General features: G+C 40.3%; 1 protein-coding gene across 2 annotated transcripts in view; it reads right to left on the minus strand.

The window, feature by feature from the left end:
* Positions 1–1,591: 1,591 nt before the first annotated feature.
* Positions 1,592–22,136, minus strand: part of CPLX2 (complexin 2) — a 126,840-nt gene continuing 106,295 nt past the window's right edge. For both annotated transcript variants that reach the window (XM_069954581.1, XM_069954575.1), the window contains one exon: positions 1,592–3,663. In XM_069954581.1, coding sequence (XP_069810682.1) covers positions 3,466–3,663 — 198 coding nt within the window. In that variant the 3' untranslated portion in view covers positions 1,592–3,465. The remainder of the gene's footprint in view (positions 3,664–22,136) is intronic.

Here is a 22,136-nt window from a genome sequence, read left to right on the forward strand (position 1 = left end):
TACATCAAGTAATGGCTTTATGGCTTTATCTCCTACAGAAGCCTCAGGGCTTCAATGACCGGTCACGGTTGGCCGTTCCCAGTCATGTGACATGGGAAGCTTGGTATCACTGTGAAACAGAAGCATGCATGTATGAAACATTTATCCATTTCTGTAAGTCATAGTATGTGACAATAAACACACACAGGAAATATATGTGATAACATCAAACATCTCAATGTACATATATACACACCAGACACACACATATACACACACATAGAATATATGTACATTAATATTTGCAAGGACCACTCAAAGCTTTACAACTTTCAAATTCTAGGAATTTCCTACCATTTTGTATATTATAAGTAAAAGACCTACAGATTTAAAACCCATTTCATATTACTTTACACTACAATACCCCTTGTCCCCTGTAATGTTTTAAATATTTTACAGATTTTTTTTTCTTTAAATATGAATGTAATTATCAAAATATATACAAACCCTATTTATGAAAAAGGAATCTCTGTCGGCTATTGGGATGACAGACACACACTGTATAGGTATAGAAATATCTGGTGGCAAAGAATTTAGTTTGATATTATAGCCTCATTACTTGATTATTTAAAGGGGTTGTAAATGTTTACGTAATGCCATATTAGAATGTAGTGGAAAGCCATCATCTAGTAAGATTTTGTGTATTTTAAATAGCTACAGAGGCATGTGCATTGTGGAAAAGGATAACAAACCAGCACGTTTTCTAGGCACAGAATATGTTTGCATACTTGAAAGGGTGGGCCATACACCTTAAGCACTTTGAACAGAACATGCCATCAATTTCATGCTGCCCAAGCCATAAATCAACAGGGCGGTCCACATCAGGTTCTCCCCACCCACTGGCCATCTTATGGACAGACTCACCACAGAGCAGGACAACATAGCCTGGAGGAGGGGAGTCTGATTTTAGCTCTATAAAGTACTCAGGGAGCTGCTGTCAGTAAGGGCTATGAGTACAGTTACTAATATTGTAAACTAAACTATTTTACTATAAAGTGGCCAACCTTTTTAAGCTAGCCACACACATTATATAAAGATTGTTGAACCCACAGATTTAGGCATGACCTGTCAACCATCTAATGTGTATGGATGCCTCCCTGACTCTTCCCAATGTCTTATGTTTGGGGATAGATGGATTAGGTAGTTTTATTTTTTGTCTAAAGGGAGATTAAGTACAGATTTTGCCGAACGTTTGGGTTTGTGCCTAAAGAAGTCGGATGGAGCCCTAGGGTTGCCAGGAAAACATGGATACAGCCAATGTAAGAACATAGCACTGTCCACGTGGCTGTTAGAGAGACATTACACTGGTAAATTACAACATAAAACATGATAATTTTATATTCTGATGTACATTACATACAAGGGATTTGTCTTCTTTTTGTAAAAGGCTATTGGGGGAGATTTATCAAACATGGTGTAAAGTGAAACTGGCTCAGTTGCCCCTAGCAACCAATCAGATTCCACCTTTCATTTTCCAAAGAGTCTGTGAGGAATGAAAGGTGGAATCTGATTGGTTGCTAGGGGCAACTGAGCCAGTTTCACTTTCCACCACGTTTGATAAATCTCCCCCATTGTGTCTACAACTGATTAAATTTAAACAGTATGACCTTAAATTCTAACCTCTATGACATTTTGTTGTACAGCAGTACAGTAAACGTAAGTGTTGGGGATTGTCTAATATACATATAGCTGTAAATGTTAAAGTATTATTCTAATTCAGTAATAATACTTTTTACGCCTCTGGCAATACTTATACTGTAGAATCCCTTAGAGGATGGACATCCAGCTTTTTCCCTCTGAAGCTACTACACAAACTTTTTATATGATATAAACACTGTGTAATAGCAGAACATGGAACATCCCTCAAATAAATGAAACTACATTATTTGAATGATTGGCATATTTTTCATATATTGTATAAGCCAACTGACTGGAATGTATCAGACTTCTTTATAAAATCGATGCTATAGAAACATGGAATAAAATCACAGCTGTGGGGATACCGAGTGGTTCCAAGAAGCAAAGGCTTTTGGACCCTGTGCTATATTCTATAAAATTGTACGCTATTCCTTTACAGGATCTACAGTTTGGTCCTTGGCATTTTGCCTTGCCCTATAACAAAAGGGAAGAGGACTTATGCCTTCATATCTTCGGAATGTTTGACATAAACATTGACTGACAAAGACAAATAGAAACTTTTAAGAGAAAATCACTTTGGTTTGATTACAGAAAACAAGATATCCCACAGTAAAAAAATAAAAAAGTGAGCGGCCGCACAGAACGATATACATGTTAAGATTCACAGCTCAACTCTGGTCCTTATGGTATTAATGTAAACAAGAAGTACAGTGATAGGCACAGGACTAAGACAGACAGTGCTTGCAATTTCAAAAAGGCATCAAACACTTGTATTTTCCTAAGCATGCAGTCAGCATTACAGTCATAGAAATCTAGAAAAGAAGTCTATGGATCCTAGTCATCGTCCATGTGAAGATCCACACCAGGCTTCAGACCCTTGTTCCCTTTTTAACAAAATTATTGCTAAGAGACCCGCAGGGTAAATGTAACTTCTGCACGGCACCCTGTCTCGATTCATTTTATGGAGCGCTCTCCACAACATCTGAGAGAAAGGATAATGGGGGCTCAGAAAATCTGAATCAAAGAAGCTAAACGCTGCAGGTCCCATTAGCAAGTTAGAGATAAGGGAAGGCAAGAAGAAAAAGGGACAGGAAACAATATACAGTGCACAGAACAGATGGAAACACGCTAGGGTTTCTCCACATGCATCTCATGACATATTCCAAGCTCCCAGATGTCACGCAGTGTGCGACAAAATTCACAAAGTGGACTTAAATCTGCATATGAACTCTGTCACTTGCATCTCCTTGCACCCTTATAGGAGAGGAGCTCATATTTACACATATTGTTAACCCTTGTAAGACTACAGTTTACAAGCCTTCCGTTATCATTGAGCTCTGGAGCCTTGCTTTGTTGTTAAGTAAACATGTACAGGGCACAAACAACATCTCTATTCATCCAATGATTACAGCTGCTCAGCAAAGACAACTCCGAAATTGGCAAGTCTTGTAAATGCTGCCTCTGCTGAAGCCAAGCAGCAGTGATAGGTTTAGTCCATGTAACATAGTGTGAGGCCTAAGACCCAAGTTCATAAAAAGGAAATCGGAGGTTGAATTTTGTGTTCTCTGGAATGTACTTATGTATGCAATTGTGCCTACGCATCTGCAAGTGTGGTTATGTCTTTTAGTAAAGGTTTTGTGTTACACTGATTTTTTTTTAATTTTTATTTTGTGTTATCTAGTTGTGTGCTTTTATGTATCGCTTGTGGTCAAGGATTCCATAGATGGTCCCATTTTTGTAGCTGAAAATATGTTTGGCTAGAGAAGAAGTCTGCTTCAGTGGCCACAGTTACTTTTTGAACATGTCCTGTAGAGGACCTGGGAGGTACTTGAGCACAGTATCCAAAATGCTTTCTTCTTCCTCTTCATCATCATCACCACAACCTGCTGGAATGGCTTTCTTTGGACGAGTCAAACTACCTTCACAAGGCTGTTCCATGGCTGCCTTCTCTTCAGCTTCTTTTTCCTCTTTCTTTTTCAAACCATACTGTAAGTAAAAAAGAGAATAGGTCAAGAGGGATATATATGTATACAGTAAATCACAATAATGCATTTATAATAAACATTAGAGGTAGCAGTCACTGCACTAACCTCCAAAATCAAGTCTTGTCAAAGAAACATGTACCAGTGGTTCCAAAGTGGAGTACAAATGCTTATATGCTTAATGGTTCTGAGGGCATCACCACCTCCTTTAATTTTTGTAATTGTGTGGATTCAAATCAAAAGCTACAATAAAACCTTCATACAGTAAGTGTAATATATACATAATATGTGATTTTAAAAAACAAAGTATGTGTGTGACAGTTGATGCCAGAGTTTTTATGTTATTGGTTTTCAGAAATGTCATCTGAATGTGTTCAACACATTTGGGCTTCTAACTAGATGCAATCACATGACAGCAGAAAATGTTTTTCACAAGTACTTTAATATACTAAGGGCCTGTTATACATTTATATATATATTTTACATATACACATTATATGTATTTTTCCTCCAGGCTTTCTTTAAGAAGAAATAAAGATGTAAGCTTGTATGTAGCAGGTATGTATGATGAAGTCAGATCGCACAGGCAGTGATCTCTTAGCACATGATCTTGCACAATTCAGCTTTAGGCCTTTTATCTTATCTGTTTCAAAATGCATCACTTAAAATGGAGAAAAGGTATTTCAGTGAAAGCCATTCTAGATAGCATAGTTTATTTTTTAAGGCACATTATGAACTAATGGCAATGTAATAAAATGTTATCAAGAGCATAATAAAAGCTATAGTAAATAAATGTGCTGATTCTTCCTATGTCCATTTCTCCAGTTTGTATAATGATTCTTCATAACATTTTATTATTATATCTATCTCTTTTAGTCTTTAATTTTTTTCCATTATAATAAAGTATAATTATTTAAAGGGATTGCATTTAAAAAAACATAGCTGCTCTCTTTTAGAATTGTGCAGCTATGAGTCGTGGCTAGGCTTCACTGAAGTACCAAACACAACCAGATGTTTTTCGAGATGTTTTTCTAAACCTGGAGTCCTAATTGTTGGAGTGTTAAACATATGTAATACCAGATAACTTTTCCACAGTCTACAATGTTATCATTGTAGTATAGTTTTAGAATTCAGCCTGTTAAAAATAGTACATAGGAGGTGCAGATCTCTTGTCACATAAAAAGACAGACACTCACCAATGTTGGTTGTACAATCTGAGGCACAATGCTTAGAAGTGCCAGTAGAAAAACCACAACCACGTCACTACTGCTGCCGCAGCCTCTCAACCCCACAATCTTTTTTCCTCTCAAGCAGGTGTTTAACTGCAGTTGATTGGCGCTAATCCAGATAAAAAGGGTAAAAACCATACTTTTATTGGAAAAATACGATGCATGACCTCTAAGGCTATGTTCACACTACGTATATTTCAGTCAGTACATTTCAGTCAGTATTGCAACCAAAACCAGGAGTGGATTAAAAACACAGAAAGGATCTGTTCACACAATGTTGAAATTGAGTGGATGGCCGCCATATAACAGTAAATAACTGCCATTATTTCAATATAACAGCAGTTGTTCTAAAATAACAGCAATTATTTGCCATTAAATGGCGGCCATCCACTCAATTTCACCATTGTGTGAATGGATTCTTTCTGTGTTTTTAATCCACTCCTGGTTTTGGTTGCAATACTGACTGAAATATACTGACTGAAATATACATATACTGACTGAAATATACGTAGTGTGAACGCAGCCTTATAAAAGTGTGTGTTTTTTTAAAAATCTGGATACTACTACTTTGCCCAACAGTGCAAGCTGAATACCTACTTGAGCGAAAGGAGGATTTAAGGAGCATTAGAAATGAGTAGACTTATTGGGGGAAATTTATCAAGACTGGCGTACTCATGCACCAATCCACAAATGGATGCATGCCTCTTAGTAAAGCCAGCCGGCCATGTGCCTGGCGCAACAAATCTACACCTGCTTGGAAACAGGTCAAGTCTCCTCCCTGCCTTGGCATGTCCCTCTGCCCACTCATCAGGCAAAAAGGCTTATGGCTGCCGTATGCCAAGGAGAAGTGGCAAATCTGTATGCCACTATGTATGGTGTATGCCATTGGCGCAGGTTTAATAAATCATCCCCAGTAAGTTAGGAGGTTTATTGTATTATGCAAGTCAATGATTTCTATAGATAATTATTCATGTTTGTCTAACACATCAATGCAACTTCCTTTCAATATAAGATATATGTATTTCAGAAACATATTTGGACATATTCCAACATCCCAAGTCAGTAGTCATTTTTATCCCAGTATCTAGAGAGACCTCAAACTACAAAACATTGCAAACATATTTGGAACCATCAATCAACTCATTTTGAGAAATGTAATTTCTACCTCCAGCACGCTGTAAACAAAAGACGATGAAGAGATTTCTTTCTTTTATGAGGAATATTCTTTATTTATCTGATATGGTGGAATTGAGAAGGCCAATTTATTGTCTGCTATCTCCCTCATCTTCCTGACAGGATATTAAAGATCTATGTCCTTCTGCCCACCTTGTGATTAGATGGAACATCTGCTGAGGGTATGAGCTGCCCGGGGGGAGATGATAGAGATATGACTGAGTTTCCTAATATTAAGCGATTTCATGATAACACTGAACTTTCTTAAACATCTTCAGTGAGATCATACATTTGGTCTCCCAAGGTCACGGACAAGGGGTAAAAGGAAGTTACTCACTTTCAGGTTTGTTTAATCTCGTTTCTTCATATTAACTGATACCAACGTAAAAGAAAGCTTCTATGCTATTTCCAAATATGTTTTCATAAAGAAGTCCAATGCTTCCTTTCATTGAAGTTACTTTATTGGGATAATAGGATGTATCTGATTTGGCATTATGTTACACACAATTTTGACAAGCACACCAAATCAGATATGCAATGAAAGAATATTGACTGGAATGAATTATATGTAACTCAATGCCAAGAAAAGATAAGCTGGCAGACACAGCAAACACTGCTTGTCACCCAGTATCCATTATGGATTAATAGAAACACATTTCATAAGCCTTTATAATGACAAAAGCTATTAGATGTCTCTAGAAGTAGAGAAATAAAGTATACCTAAAGCCAATTTATCATCACTGAAATAGTTTAGACATAGGGAGGGACTCTTTGACAGTTACAGAACTTGCCAAAAGTCTTCTTAACTGAGTCATTAGGGAAAATTCACTATATCGTTGGGGAGTCTGACCCCGAACTCCCCGGAGATTTCCTTTACGGACCCCAGTTGGCTCTTATGAAAAAACCCCCTGGGTTGGCACGTGACCTGCGGCTTTATTCATTCCTATGGAGTGTCAGAAAGAGACTCTTTTCCTCTATCCCTATGGATAGGGAAAAAAGTGCATTTTCCCCGGAATACCCCTTTAAAGAAGTGTTCGGCGACGTTCGTCCGAACCATAACGCTCAACATTTGACTTCTGATGTCTGGAGAAGTTGGATGCAGCCCTAGGGCTGTCAGGAAAACATGGATTTAACCTATGCCAGTGTTCCAAGACAGCATCCCACTTATCCACATGCCAGGCGCCAAGTGCAGAGCATTTGAGTTTGGATGAACATTGCTGAAGCTGAAATTTGCTCTAGTGGCAAGACAGCATGTGGAATCATTTTCCATAAGGTCCTGTTCACACTGAGCAATTCGGCAGAATCCCACCTGCTCCAGTGTCAAACAATGTGTGTCTATGGCCAGGAACAGACGATAAACAGGGAACAGGTCATAAAGGAAAGACTGGGGTCTATCCTCTTTTTAAATCCATTCCTGGCTTTGGCTTCATAAATCTGTCAGATAAATCTCTGTGTAAACGCAACATTAGGGAGGGCTGTCTTTAATCCTGCCCGTTATTTACCGATGTCATCCTTTTTATTAATGACTGCATGCTTTTTGTTGAATATATGTATAGATATGCTTTCAGTGTTGACCAACACTGTATACATGGAAATGCCCCCCCACTTCTTTAATGACTCAATGAAGAAGACGTGTTAACATTAACCTGTTTAGGAGGAAGTGAAGGGGTTACAACCATATGGTGTAAAGTAAAAGACAGGAAGCAGCTCTAAAACTACTCAATTATTAAGCAGACAAACCCAGTGCACAGCCAGCTAACTCTTTACAGTACACTGAACATTATGATAAAAAGAGGCGCATCAGCAGATATCAACAAAGTAAAATGTGGAGGAGGGAAGAGGCTTTAATGTAAAGAGCTGTCATAGGGTTCTGCCTTTTTAGACTAAATGTACATTAAGGTTGTAAACAGGTTGTAAATGTTGAAAAGAATGAGACATATGCATTAGAGAGGACCAGCAATTTAATGCTAATCCATTATTTCTGATGTACAGGCAAAAACTATATCTAAGGTTCCAGCTCACTGCTCTCATACAGATCTCTGTCTCAGGGAGTTCAAATGCCTGTATTTCTCAGACAGCAAGTTCAGAGAGGTGGCGTTTGATGGACTGCTTTTTACACACCAACACCAACCTCATTTTAATAATAGTGTGTATATATATATATATATATATATATATATATATATATATATATATATCTATCATCACTAGAAATCTTTCTGGATGTAGCTTTCCTGTGCTTTAAAGACATCTTCTAACCATGTTATACACTTGCTGTTTGCATATCCTCTGCAAATAATAAGAAAAGAAGATTTCAAAATGTATAATCTTGATATAGATGGAGGAGATTATCCCACAGAAGTAATTCTCATAAAGTGAGGGCTTCATCATGAGATAATGTGAGACTATGGGGGAGATTTATCAAAGGGGGTAAAATTTAATCTGGTGCAAACTGCCCACAGCAACCAATCACAGCTCCTCTTTCCTTTCAGCACTGCCTAAAGCTGAGCTGTGATTGGTTGCTGTGGGTAGTTTGCACCAGTCTAAATTTTACACCCTTTGATAAATCTCCCCCTATGTCTTAAGCTGACATGAGTGACCGACATTCAATTAACAATACCCAAGGTCTACATTACTTTAGGTTGTGCCACATCCTTAGAAGACCAGGTTTCAATATTTCTGATGACATTCAGATGACCTTTTTTTCCTGTTTAACATTTTCGAATCCACAGATCTAGAATTTGGAACTACACATAGCAATTGGAACTAACACAGAGGAAAACTATAATAGAAAGATTTGCACCTTTTTTTCAGTGTTTTGGGCATAGTTTTGGTTTTGGCTAAATGTACCAACTAAAAGGAGGACCAGATACTAGCTCAAAAAACTATATATGAACACCTTAGGCTATGTTCAAACAAAGTAAAATAGTATACGCTCCGGCCGGGGTGCCATACGGCGCCGCAAACAGCTGACATGTCAGTTTTCTGTGACCACAATTCAGTGAATTGCGGCCGCAGAAAGCTCTCTCAGCTCACACAATAAAGCGAGCGGCTCCGGCCGCTTGCTTCATTGTGTGCTGTGAGGAGTTCTAATGCGGACGCGCATTGATGCGCCCGCATCCGCACAAAGCGGCCGCAAAGATCATCCGGCCAAAACTGCAGTACCGGCCGGGATGATCTTTTTTTTTTTTTTTTATAAATGTAATTTTTATTAGTATTTTCCAGTATAAACATACAGAAACAAAAAGAGAATTCCAAAGTATTAATGCAGCTTAACACATACAGTAGAAATCCAGTTCCCAATAGAAGGGCATAATTCACATGTCTAAACCAGCACATGAGCTGTATGTGGCATTATAATAGGCATATAATAAAACCAAATCAACGAACAGACAACAACATACAACCAGACAAAACGGAACATATAGCAGGACCGAATAGTAACATGCAAACCAGACAGGGGGGGGGACAAAGGGTAGGACAGAAAGGGAAACACAAAGAGGCGGCAGAACCCGTCAAGTTATGATCGAGCTGGGGGGTAGTGTTCATCCCAGGGAGCCCATATCTGATCAAATGACTCCATTTTGTTATTCAGTGAGGCAGTAAGGCGCTCCAAGGACCGTAGTTCTTTCACTCTAGTAATTAGGCAGGAAAGGGATGGAGAGGAGGTCTGCTTCCAGGACCTAGCAATTAAGGACTTGGCCGCGGTCAGTATCACCAAAAGCAACTTTGAGGCTTTTTTCCTCATCTGTTTGGGGGTCAGATTCAGTAAGCAGATTACCGGGTCCATACTAGAATATTCAAAAATCCTAGTGGCAAGGTGGCAAACCTCTCCAGAAACCAGTGATCAGCGAACACTCCCAAAATATATGGAACAAGGTCCTTGTAGCGCCATGGCATCTCCAGCACAAGGGGGAAATAGAGCTATTCAGCCTATGGAGGAGCTCAGGGGTATGGTACCAGTGCATCATGACTTTATAGTGTGTCTCCTTATAAGTAGTACATATGGAAGAGGTAGCCGCTCTGTCCCAGATAATGCTCCAACACTCAGGAGAAATCACTCTCTAACATTTAGAGAGACAATTAACCATTGGACCAGATAAAAGGAGAGAACACTCTTATGTCATGACTTACCACACCACTAGTAAGGAATCGCCTAGGATGAACAGTCTGCCTCCGAGTAAACAGGATCTGCAGGAAGGAACAAAAGGGAGAAAAAGACAGGGGAACACAAACATTCAACGACAGATAAACCCAACAGGGGGTGACGGCACAAGACCAAGAACCGAGATAATTAATGTCACGGTGGGGGCAACAAAATTTCTCAGAATCCGGGACCATTCCCAGATAGCCGAATAAAACCATCATAACAGAATAGAGACAGCCCCAAAGGGGGAGGATGGAAGACCAATATGGCATCAACACAATCAATAAACCAAACATGCAGAACACATCCACACAGCTGTGTATATAGTGTGAAAACAAAAAGTAGGCCCAATTTGAACATCAGAGAAACCCCATAGCAAACTTTCTCGCTCAGGTGAAAGTATCAATTAAACATAGAACAGGAGGATATTTAGGCGGAAACATCCGCAGAGAAAGTCACCCCAGCATCAGGTGGGAGGATTCCCAGGAGAGCCAGTCGGAGGCGAGGTGGGAGCAGGCCGTCCACGCCTACATTTGTGGCGCACCGACTCCAAAACAGGTGGTAACGGAGTGCGGAGGGGGATCCAGGGTCCAGTCCGTGATCTTCGGGACTGTGATGTCTAGAGCTTCGCAAAACTTGGGAAGATCAAGTAGATTTCTCAATACAGCAGAGCATACATCCTTCCTAGCGGTAAGGGCAAATGGAAAGTTCCACCTATAAAGGATTTCATAGTCCCGTAGAGCAGCAAGGAGGGGACGTAATAGGCGTCTCTTCTGTAGCGTAATCCAGGAGAGGTCTGGAAACAGCTGGATAGCTGCTCCGTCAAAGTCAAGATCTTTTAGCGCCCGAGATCTGGCCATAATCGCCTCCTTTATGGTGTAATCCTGTAGACAACAAATCACATGTCTCGGAGGGCCTGAAGTAGCTAGGAGCTACTGTGGGCCCTGTCAAATTTTATCTTGTGTAAGGAGGGTTCACCCAGGATAGTGTTGAACAAGTCCTCCAGAGTGTCCATTAGGTCCTCATCACGAGTCGCCTCCGGGAGACCCCTAACCCTAATGTTGTTTCGCCGTCCCCTATTATCAAGATCCTCAAGGTAGCGCTGCATACCCTCAAGTGTGACCGTTTGAGAGCTAATGGTGGACTGCAAAGCCCCGATATATTCCCTTGTATCTTGTTCTTCCTCAAGGGACTCGACTGCTTTATATGCTTTATATCTTTTCTAACCGCAGCTATTTCTGTTTTGAACGTTTCTTTGATATCTGTGAGAAGAGAATGAAATTCGTTCTTGGTGGGGAGTTGAGAAAGCATACGATGAATTTTATGGGAACTACCCCCAGCACATGAGACATCTGAGTCCGATTCAGTGTGGTAAGTCCAGCCATGCTCATGGAAGCATAGCCATGCTATTGGAAGGGGGCTGGTGTTTGGAGGCAGAGGCTTGGGTCGCTTCCCTGCTCTTTTTATCCCCCCTTTGCGGCTTAGACACTGCGGCCATGGTAGAATGAGGGAGCCAAGTGCACCTTACTTTAGGGACAGAAGCCCCGTCCCCAGCACCCCCCTTTGGATCTGAGAGGGTTTGTGTAGCAGGGTGTGGAGGTAGGGGATTTGTGCTGGGCGACTTGTCAGCAACTGGGGTGGGAAGGGTTAAAGCACAGGGCTGCAGTCTCTCCTCTCCCTCACCTCCGATCCAAGATGGCGACGGCACTTCCGGGTACGGAGCCTCCTGTGCCTGCCGGTCGTCTGTGGGGCCTGGGGGGGTAGTCCACTCGGCGGTCAGGGTCCGGGGGCTACAAGGAGTCAAGCTGTGAGCCCTCACCACGGTACGTGTCAGCCGGGTGGCCGGATGAGGAGAGGCCGCTGGCGGATGCCGGCTCGGGACCGCGTCTTCCCCCTCACTCCTGGTAAGGTACTGGTCCAGCGTATGGGGGCGCCTCCGGGGGCCGCCGGTTGATGCGGGGGGTTTCGGGGTCCTCCTGACAGTTTTGCCCATCAGCAGGGCAGGTATAGGCTGTATAGGGCCGCTAATATAGCTGTGTGGAGCGGGAGCTCTGCAGGCATGCGACCGCTCACATCAGTGGTTCGCTCCGCCCCCCCCCGGGATGATCTTTTAAGAGACCCGCCGCTCTGTAACCCTGCCAGGTCATGGAACGGCCGGTCCTTTATGCCATGTGAACATGGCCTAATACTGTGAAATACTCTTTAGCCGTGAACCAAGTCAAACGTATTTCATGACTATTGTTGCATTTCTCTAGTAAACGCCTTTGAAACATTGGCATTTTGGCTCATACAAAATATTTAGTAATACTTAACAACAAACACAAAGATTAACAAATGGTCACAGTCCTGATAATAGAGTCTCATATAATAGGAGTCATCCTTGAATGCTAAATCCACTGTACTCATGTGTGCCCACTCTAAGTTTGTCCGGTTTTAATACAATTTACAGTATTTTTCAATATCCAATTGCAGCTATTTTTCAATATGAATTATATTCCCCAAACTACTTTTTAAATGTCATCTAAGCGCTTGGATACAAATGGATTGTAGGAATAAATGACAGCGGATGCTTCTTCTGTTGCTTTTAATGAAATAATGTTTTTTTAAAATCTCTGTATAAAAACTGCAAAGACATATGGCTAGGAATAGGTAAATATTGGAGTTCAATATTGAAACAGAATTTTGTAAGTGTCTCTATTTGATTAGCGATTGTTTGTTCATATGGTTGACCTTCAAGCGAAGACTGCAATGAAAGTCACATGTTGAGTGAAATATGGGATTCTGTGCACTATGACACACGCTTGCTTACATTGCCGTCTGCCTGTATTGTATTATTAGCAGGCTTCCCCTTTTCTACTACTTAGAAAGAGAATAAGCGAATGGAAAAACATTTTCACTCAAAATTGCAATCATATTCATGTTTTTTTTTACTTTACTTTATTTTTTTTACTATCCTTTAGTTCTTGAATTAAAACATACAATGGCAACCTCCCACATTGGAAATGAACAAGGTGTACAGATGGACTATATATCTGCCAAAACACTTCCGTTCCTACAATTAGGGAATGGTGCCTCACCTTGCCTCATGGATGCTGAACCCCTGCCAGATACTCATGTATTTAGGTTTATTTTGTGTAATTTGCTATGGCATAAGATAGTTTAACAATTTTGCTTGATAAATTCATACGTATCTTCATTGCTTAACATTTACATACATATTGTTATCGGTTTTATGAATTTTTTAAAAGCTTTACTGTATTAAATTTAGGCTTTGCCTTTTTTGTTTGGGTTGCTGAATATTTTATGAATATTAGCTGCCGTACATTATATACCTATGAGCAGAATTCGGTATAAGGTACAACAATATGCAATACATTTTGTCCCATAGACTTTAGTGATTTCACTTTTCACATTTTCTTTCCTGTGATGTCCAAACATGACAACTTGGCATAGAGTAGAGAAAGGGAGGCTGTTGTATCTTTGAAGGTGACCTTGTATTAAATGAAGCAAGTTATAGATTGCATCTATGGACCATTGAATCTGTGCCGACCACTCTTGGGTGACTCCGTAATAGAGGATGTCATGGCTCATTGACTCAATCCCACCCTTCATGCACAGCAGGAAAACCTAACAGGTGTATGAAAAATGTAAGAGTGTCTAAAAGTAGTCCCTGTAGCCATATCATAAATAAAGTTGTGCCATTCTGTCAGTAATCAGGGTGCAATAGACTCCTCACAACACTAAAAGAACATGTTCTGTGTGAAACAGCTCCTGGATACAATCAATAGTGTTTATTATTGACATTTCTTAAAGGGGTTGGCCACTTTATAGTAAAATTGTTTTGTGTGTAGTATGTGTATTTACATTACTTACTGACAGCAGTTCCCTGTGTATCTCATAGAGCTAAAATCAGACTCCCCTCCTCCAGGCTGTGCTGCCCTGCTCTGTGGTGACTCTGTTCATAAGATGGCCAACATGGAGGAACATGTGACCGTGCTCCGCCCCCCCCCCCCCCCCAGTGTCCTCCATAGGCATAAACAGGCTCGGTGGCGGATACTGGGGGGCGAGGCCATCTTATGGACAGACTCACCATAGAGTTGGGCAGCCCAGCCTGGAGGAGGGGAAATCTGGTTTTAGTTCTATAAGGTACACAGGAAGCTGCTGTCAGTATATACAGAGAGGAAACTTACTAATACTGTACACTGAACTCTTTTACTATAAAGTAAAAGTGAAAAGTGAAAGTGAAACAAACACATACATACATACACAAATAAATAAATACACAAATACACAAATAAATAAAATAAATAAGTAAATTAATAAATATAAATAAATAAATCGATATACACATTCCCCATCCCCCTTTATAAATGATCCCCTACAAATGAGATACATATATTTGGTATCGCCGTATCCATAATGACCCCATCTATTAACCTGTTACATTAATTATCCCGCCCGATTAACGCTGCTAAAAAAAATTAATAAAAAACTAATCAAAATTCCAATTTTTTGTTAATCTCACCCCTAAAAAATATAGATAAAAGCTATCAAAATGTCACATGTACCCAAAAGGTGTACCACTAAAAACGTCATCTTATGCCCCAAATAAAAAGTCCTCACATAACTCCATTGGCGGAAATTTTTTTTTATTGCTGCTCTTACAATATGCAAGACGCAAACAGTTTTTATAGTATAAATGCCATAAACTATAACCAAAGCTACATAAAATGGATATCGCTATAATCGTTCTGACCTGACGAATAACGATAACATGTCATATGTAACAGATAGTAAACGGCGTACAAAAAATGGTGAAAAACTTCTGCTAAATTGTGTTTTTTATTCATACCACCTCATAAAAGAGTCACATGTCCCCCCGAATGGTACCGATTGAAACGTCAACCCGTCTTACACAAATATTTTGGCACCGCAAGGCCTCTTTGACACGGTGTAAAGGCTAAAAAAAAACCCCGAAATAAAAAAAGGCCCCAAAATTCACGAGGACTCTGTCATGTCTGAGGCCTGTGGTTGAGTCAGGTGATGCACTGCGGCCACATATGGGGGATTTCTTAAAACACAGGAATAAGGGGAATAAATATTGAGTGGTATTTCTCAGTTAGTATTTGCTGTTTAAGAGGAAAAAATGTATTAAAATAGAATATCTGCCAAAACAAAATGAACATTTCAAATTTCCCCTCCAACTTGCTTAAATGTCAGCAAAACACCTAAAGGGTTAATAAACCTATGAAATATGCACAAGCCAAAAAGACAGAAATGGCTGCACATCGCACCCATGGTTGACACGAAAGCTTGTTCAGCTACATTTAAAAACCAATATCAGCATTAGTATCAGCCATAGGTGTGATGTGCAGTAGCTCCCTTTCTTCATGTCGCTAAACTTATGAAATGCTACTCTGAATACTTTGAGGGTTGCAGTTTTTACAGTGGAAGGATTTATGGGGGTAGCTAACATACAGGCCTCACAAATCCACTTCAGAACTGAACTGGTCCCTAATAAAATCAGAGCTGAAATTTTCATGAAAATTTGAAAAATCGCTGCAAAATTTCGAAGCCCTCTAACATCCTGACAAGTAAAAGTACGTTCACCAAATGACATCACCATAAAGCAGAGATGTTGTAGATGTTGCATTAATAATTAGTTCATGTGGCATGATTATCTTTTTTAGGAGTAACTGGAAACTTGCTACACACTCCTAATATCAGAGGAATTGTAGATAGCACATACGATAGCATATACGAATTTTATGAGTCATTATTGCCGTGTACTGACCTGAGACACCATCCTAGTCTCCTAACTCCCCTTACTGCACAACCGATTGGTGCCTATTTTACTAAAGCCATCGATCTGACATATATACTTCCTTGACAGCCTACATACCTCTATATGACGAATCAGTGCAGGGCCAGAAACCGTCTGGCGGAGGGACGCCTTACCCAGCGGTCCCTCAACTAGTATAGGTAGGGTATAACAGGGTCACCTTACCCGACAGCACCCTAGCTTTTTTAATAACTCATTCACACCTCTATTGCACACTTATGGAATAATTGCACTCCGCACTTTATGATCATCTAATAAAGTTGCTTTTTGTATAATATGCTGGGCTCACCACAATAGTCCTTCTTCCTTCACTATTTCTTGTTTGTACTACAGACTTGTGGGAGCCACATATAGAATTATTTAGCCAGGTACCATCCTCCTTTCTTACTAATATCTTTCTTAGGAAAATAGAGTTTTGAATATAAAGAAATGTAAATTTTTAAAAGTTTTGCGCAAATGTTGTGATTTTTACAAAAAACTACTGAGTGTATCAACCAAAGTATACCACAAACATAAATAGGAATATGTCACGAAAAAAAAAAACAGTCTCAGAATAACCGCGATAGTTAAAAGCATCACAGAGTTACCACTACATAAAGAGAGACAGGTCAGATTTGAAAAATAGGCCCCAGGCATTAAGGCCAAAACAGGCTGCAGAGGTAAGGGGTTAAATAGGAACATTGATACATAGTCAAACATTCGGCTAACTCAGTCCTTAATGTGAACCTGCCCTATCTGAAAGCAGGAAGAAGATGTTGTATATGGAAGTGCTGCACTTTGCCTTTGAGTAAAGTAAAGTTGAGTAAAATTTTACATAGTAAAATTCTAAATATACTGTACATGTTTCTTTATGAAGATCTCATCTAAAATGATGCTAAGATCTTGCTTAAATTGCAGTCCATTGGTATGAGCCCAGATCTTCCGTGCATATAATTATACATATGCAAGGTCTGATTGTATACCGATGGAAGGTAATTTTAGTCACTTAAATAAAAGAATGACAAGCTCTCTATACATGAACATGCACAGTATATTTAGAATTTTAGGCTATATTTCTACTGTATTTTACCAAAACCAGCAGTGGGTCTAGAAAACAAAAAAATTGTGCATCTCTTTCCATCATAGTTTTTCTTTCTGTCTTTTCTTTCCACTTCCGGTTTTGGTAAGATTACGGACCAAAGTGAGGACCAAACCAATAGTTGTTTGAAATATCCCTTGTTACATATTAGAATTATTAATCAACAGACATTAAACATTGTGTCACGGATGCAACCGTGACTTGTGTTACGGGCCACGGCAGCCCCCGCTTCTCCTGTGCTCCTTGTGCGGTGGACACCACTTCCCTAATGCCAGGATGCAGGTCTGCCTGCACGCTTGCTCCCCTGCAGTCTAACTCATCTGGCCAGGCTCGTGCTCTCGCTCCCTTCTTGCTGCCGGCACGGCAGGAATTTATAGGGAAGGTGCTTAGGTGCATAACCAATTAGGGACGTACTGTCCCTTTAAATCCCACTAAGCCAGTGCATGCGTGCCCTAGAAGGTGGGGACGTGCGCGCTGGCTCAGTGAAATTTAAAGGGACAATGCGTCCCTAATTGGTTATGCACCTAAGCACTTCCCCTATAAATTCCTGCTCTTCCCTAACCCTAGTGTTGAAGCCTCTGCATGCTTCCAAAAGTGTGTAATCCCAGCTCTCCATGATTCCTGCCAGTGATTCCTGCCCATGGTTCCCTCCAGTCAGTGCTACCAGCCCGCTGTGTTTCTGCTTCCTACAATTCCAGTTGCGAGTCCTGCTGTGTTCCTTTCTGCCCACGTGTCTCCAGCTGCACCTCACCCGCTGCCGTTAGCAAGCCCAGCCAGGGGTAGCGACCTGGGGGTCACCTGCCGCAGCAAGCCCATCTCGCCTTGTGGCGAGCACTGTTAAAGACCAGTGTCCCCTTAAACACGACTCCAGTCGTTACACATTGTCTATATACAGTATATAATTTTATGAAGATTTTATGATATATTTGTGTACCCTAACCTGTACACTAATCTCCAGACCTGCTTAATCCATTTATCAGAATTTTCAGGTGTCCATTCCCGCTGAACGATTTCAGCAGGAAACTGAATATTTGTCTCTGTGATCTAATAAACAGTAAACCGTCTGAATGCAGTACAACTGTGATAGGTAAGTAAACTCACCTCACCCCATGCATTCACTCTCAGTATCTGTCAGGTTCTACCCTATTGTGAGCTGTACGTTTCTTCTTTCTACTATCTGAGAGCACAATATATGAGAGGAAGAAGCTGGTCTCTTTCCTAAACATGAAATAAATCATGCATAAAAGAATTCAAGAAAAAAGGGTAAGTAATTTCACTCCACTTTCTTGCACTGTAATAAATGGAAACAGTAAGGTCTTTCCCCTATGTAGATATAATACATGAGATGCAATGACAAGCTAGCCGCAGGTAAGTCTTTACAACTCCCACCCAGAGGCACTAGTTAATCAAACAATGATATGTATTCATCTTTCATTCATTCATCTGGAACATAAATCTTGTCATTGTCCAGGCTTTGCACAACAGCTGCTGCATTCAGCATGCATTGTATGCGATCAATGCCTCATAAATCCTACAACGATATTTGTTCCATTGCTGTTCTCTTTAAACTCACTTTTCATTCTAGCTTTCACCCTAAGCACACACAAAGCAGCAGGAGAAACTATACCCAGCATGAGCCAGCTCCATCTATCAGCTGCTGCTAAACTAATGACTTGTTGCATTATGAATGTGTGGACCCGATTGTGAAGGTTACATCATGCCGGCAGTATGTGCATTGCTTTTCTAATTTCTACATTTAATTTACAGTTGGTATTTCCATCTTGTAGCATCAATCTGATGAAATATGGAGTCTAAATGGTAGACTGCATACAATGAAACCTGCAGGATGAGTTATAGTAAGTGAAAAGCAAGTCTATCCCATACATTTGTGTGGCTTACAGTCATGAGCAGTATGGGAAGTGAGGACAGGGGGCACAACGTAAAGCAATGCTGGAAGAGAGGGTCACACCCATTGGAAAACAGAGGCATGCTAAAGAGAGGTTGCACTGAACTGAGGCAACATTTGGAAAAATAACAGCACAAATGTCTAGGGACAGGAAAACATTAAAAGTGAACTATGTCACATTTTCTTTCCTTTCCTTTCCTATCAACTGGTGTCATAAAGTTATATAGATTAATAATTTACTTCTATTTAAAAATCTCAAGTCTTCCAGTACTTATCAACTACTGTATGACCGGCAGAAAGTGGTGTATTCTTTCCAGTCTGACACAGTGCTCTCTGCTGCCACCTCTGTCCATGTAGGGGACTGTCCAGAGCAGGAGAAAGTCTCTGTGGAGATTTGCTACTGCTCTAGACAGTTCCTGGCACAGACAGAGGTGGCAGCAGAGAGCACCGTGTCAGGCTGGAAAGAATACATCAATTCCTGCAAGACATACAGTAGCAGATAAGTACTTAAAGAGTTGAGATTTTGAAATAGAAGTAATTTATATACTATTTATATACTAATTTATTTACTAAGTTATTAGCTATCATCTCTCTCGTCTGTTACACTTACAATGTATAAACTTTGCATAATATCTTACTGTTTATTACCTGTATTTTTGGCCAACCTTTCGGGCCTATTTCCCTTCCTCAGGCTTTGGTAGATAATGTAGCTGTCTAAGGTGAAATATCTACATACTCAACCAGTATCCAGGATCTAGTACAACAGTTTTCCGTTTGTGAACATTGTAGAGAAAACACTGGCTACATTTAAGTGGCCACTGCCTGGGTGGTTTTAGTTATTGCTAGTGGAATATATATTGTTTGGTTGGGGCAATTCTGGTTCTAACAAATTTATTTGTACCTGGAAAAAAATACCTAAATTTCTATAGAATATCAAGTAAGAAACAATAACCGGCACAGCATTCCACCACTTTTACCCCGGAGACTGTCCCTCACTTGTATGTGAGGAAGCCACTTGTGCAAGTTGTTGAGAGCTTTTCAATTATAGCGGTGCGCTAAGCTTTAAAAGTTTTCAAGAGTCCATAAATCTGTATAACATAAGTAGCAAATTGCGGCACTCACCACTGTAGTATGAATAGGTGCCTTTATCAATGTGGATACCACAGTAGAGCTCTGGGCTAGACGCTGTTATCCTGGCATCTAATCGGTAGCTCTACTGCGGTATCAACAATGGATACTTGTGAATAAAAGCACCAATTTTTCATACTACAGTGGTGAGTGCCGCAATTTGCTACTTATCTTATATATTTCTATAGAATGTGCTATGCCTGTGTATCCCTCTTTACGACCACCTCTCAGACTTCTTTTTGGCTGTCAGAAAACTTTTTTCATTGCCTTTATCCAGGGTTGCCAACTCATAACTAAAACAAGTAACACACAACAGTTACACAAGTCCTGTTACTAATTAAAACAAGGTATGACACAAAGCCCGACCAGAAACGCTATGTATAATTTATATGCCTGAATTATTAATGCAATAAGTTGGCACCTCCCCCACTTACAAGAGTGCAGAGTCTCCAGTCATGTGTAATAATTCTCTCATATTTAAATATTTAATAATATGAGGGATAGATGGAGAACAACAAAGTGAACCACTGTCATAGTCAGATATGAGCGCAATCAGGGTAAAAGGCAGACTATGGGAAGGTATGTCCCCACAGTTTACTTCTGGAGAAATATGTAACTGCGCTATATGGACAAATCATTCTGGAACAAAACATAACCTTTCCCTTCTAGCAAAGTTGAACAAAAGAATTGTCCATAATTTATTACTATGCTTAAAGGGGTGGTGTCCTGAAGCAAAGAAGGTGTGAAATTAGGTGTGTACCACATACATGTATGTAACATAGTACAAATGTGCGTTGTTTAGTAAAGAAACTTTTATCACTGTACCATAATTCTTCTCTATGATCTGATTACTTCCTGGTTTCCTATCTAAACTGCAATACAACAGTGCAGACACTTTCCCACAATCCCCCTTGCTTGAATATGAAGTGAAAACCAACTGCCAGTACTAATGGACAAATCATGTGATTGAAATGAACATGAGTAATCCAAGTAGATGTCTGGTGATCCTTAACCAAGGGCAACAGGTTATCACACAAGCATAGGCCAACTGCCAGACAGAGAAGCATGATTCGACATTGCTCTGGGAACTCTGGGAAGGATGTGCAAAGCTGCTCTCTGATACCACCTTTGGAAGTCGTTTTTCCCTACAAGTTAGTCTTGAACTCTAAGGGCCAGTTCACACTGAGAAAACACGGCGTAATTCCGTGGCAGAGCTCTCCGCCGCTGAATCCCACCACGCTAAGTGTGCTGCTTTGAGTGAATGAGAAGGCGCGCGCTTGTCCGCTGCCGCCACAATTACGCTGTGTTTACTCAGTGTGAACTGGCCCTAATAAGAAATTACTTGTCTGGAATCAGCTGTTATAATAACCATGGGCAATCTAATAACAATGGCCTTTATCCTAAGTAGATGCTGTTGGTCATAGCAGCCCTACAGAACTACATATTGAAGGTTTTTATAGTCTAACTGCAGCCTTTGTTGGATTGCTACAGTATGTTTGGTAAGTTTGGACATGTACTAACATGACATGTACTAATGATATCTGTGGCCATGACGTGTACTAATGATATCTGTGGCCATGACGTGTACTAATGATATCTGTGGCCATGACGTGTACTAATGATATCTGTGGACATGACGTGTACTAATGATATCTGTGGCCATGACGTGTACTAATGATATCTGTGGCCATGACGTGTACTAATGATATCTGTGGCCATGACTAGATGACCTTTCATTTTCTAGGCAGACCCTGTCAGAACAGCAGTCACTGGGGATAGAGGTAGGTGAATATTGCTTTTTGATGAACACAATGGGAGTCATATGAATTAACAGTGTAACTTATATGTCACTTATGTTTTAATATCAAAACCCCTAATGCTGAAGTTATGAATGAACAGTTGTGAATGAACAGTTGTGTAAGTTGGTTGTGTTCTAAACTGGAATTAGCTTTATGTTGTTTTACATGTCCACCT

This window comes from Dendropsophus ebraccatus, chromosome 1 (genome assembly GCF_027789765.1).
Source record: "Dendropsophus ebraccatus isolate aDenEbr1 chromosome 1, aDenEbr1.pat, whole genome shotgun sequence".
In the NCBI taxonomy this organism is placed as follows: Eukaryota; Metazoa; Chordata; class Amphibia; order Anura; family Hylidae; genus Dendropsophus; species Dendropsophus ebraccatus.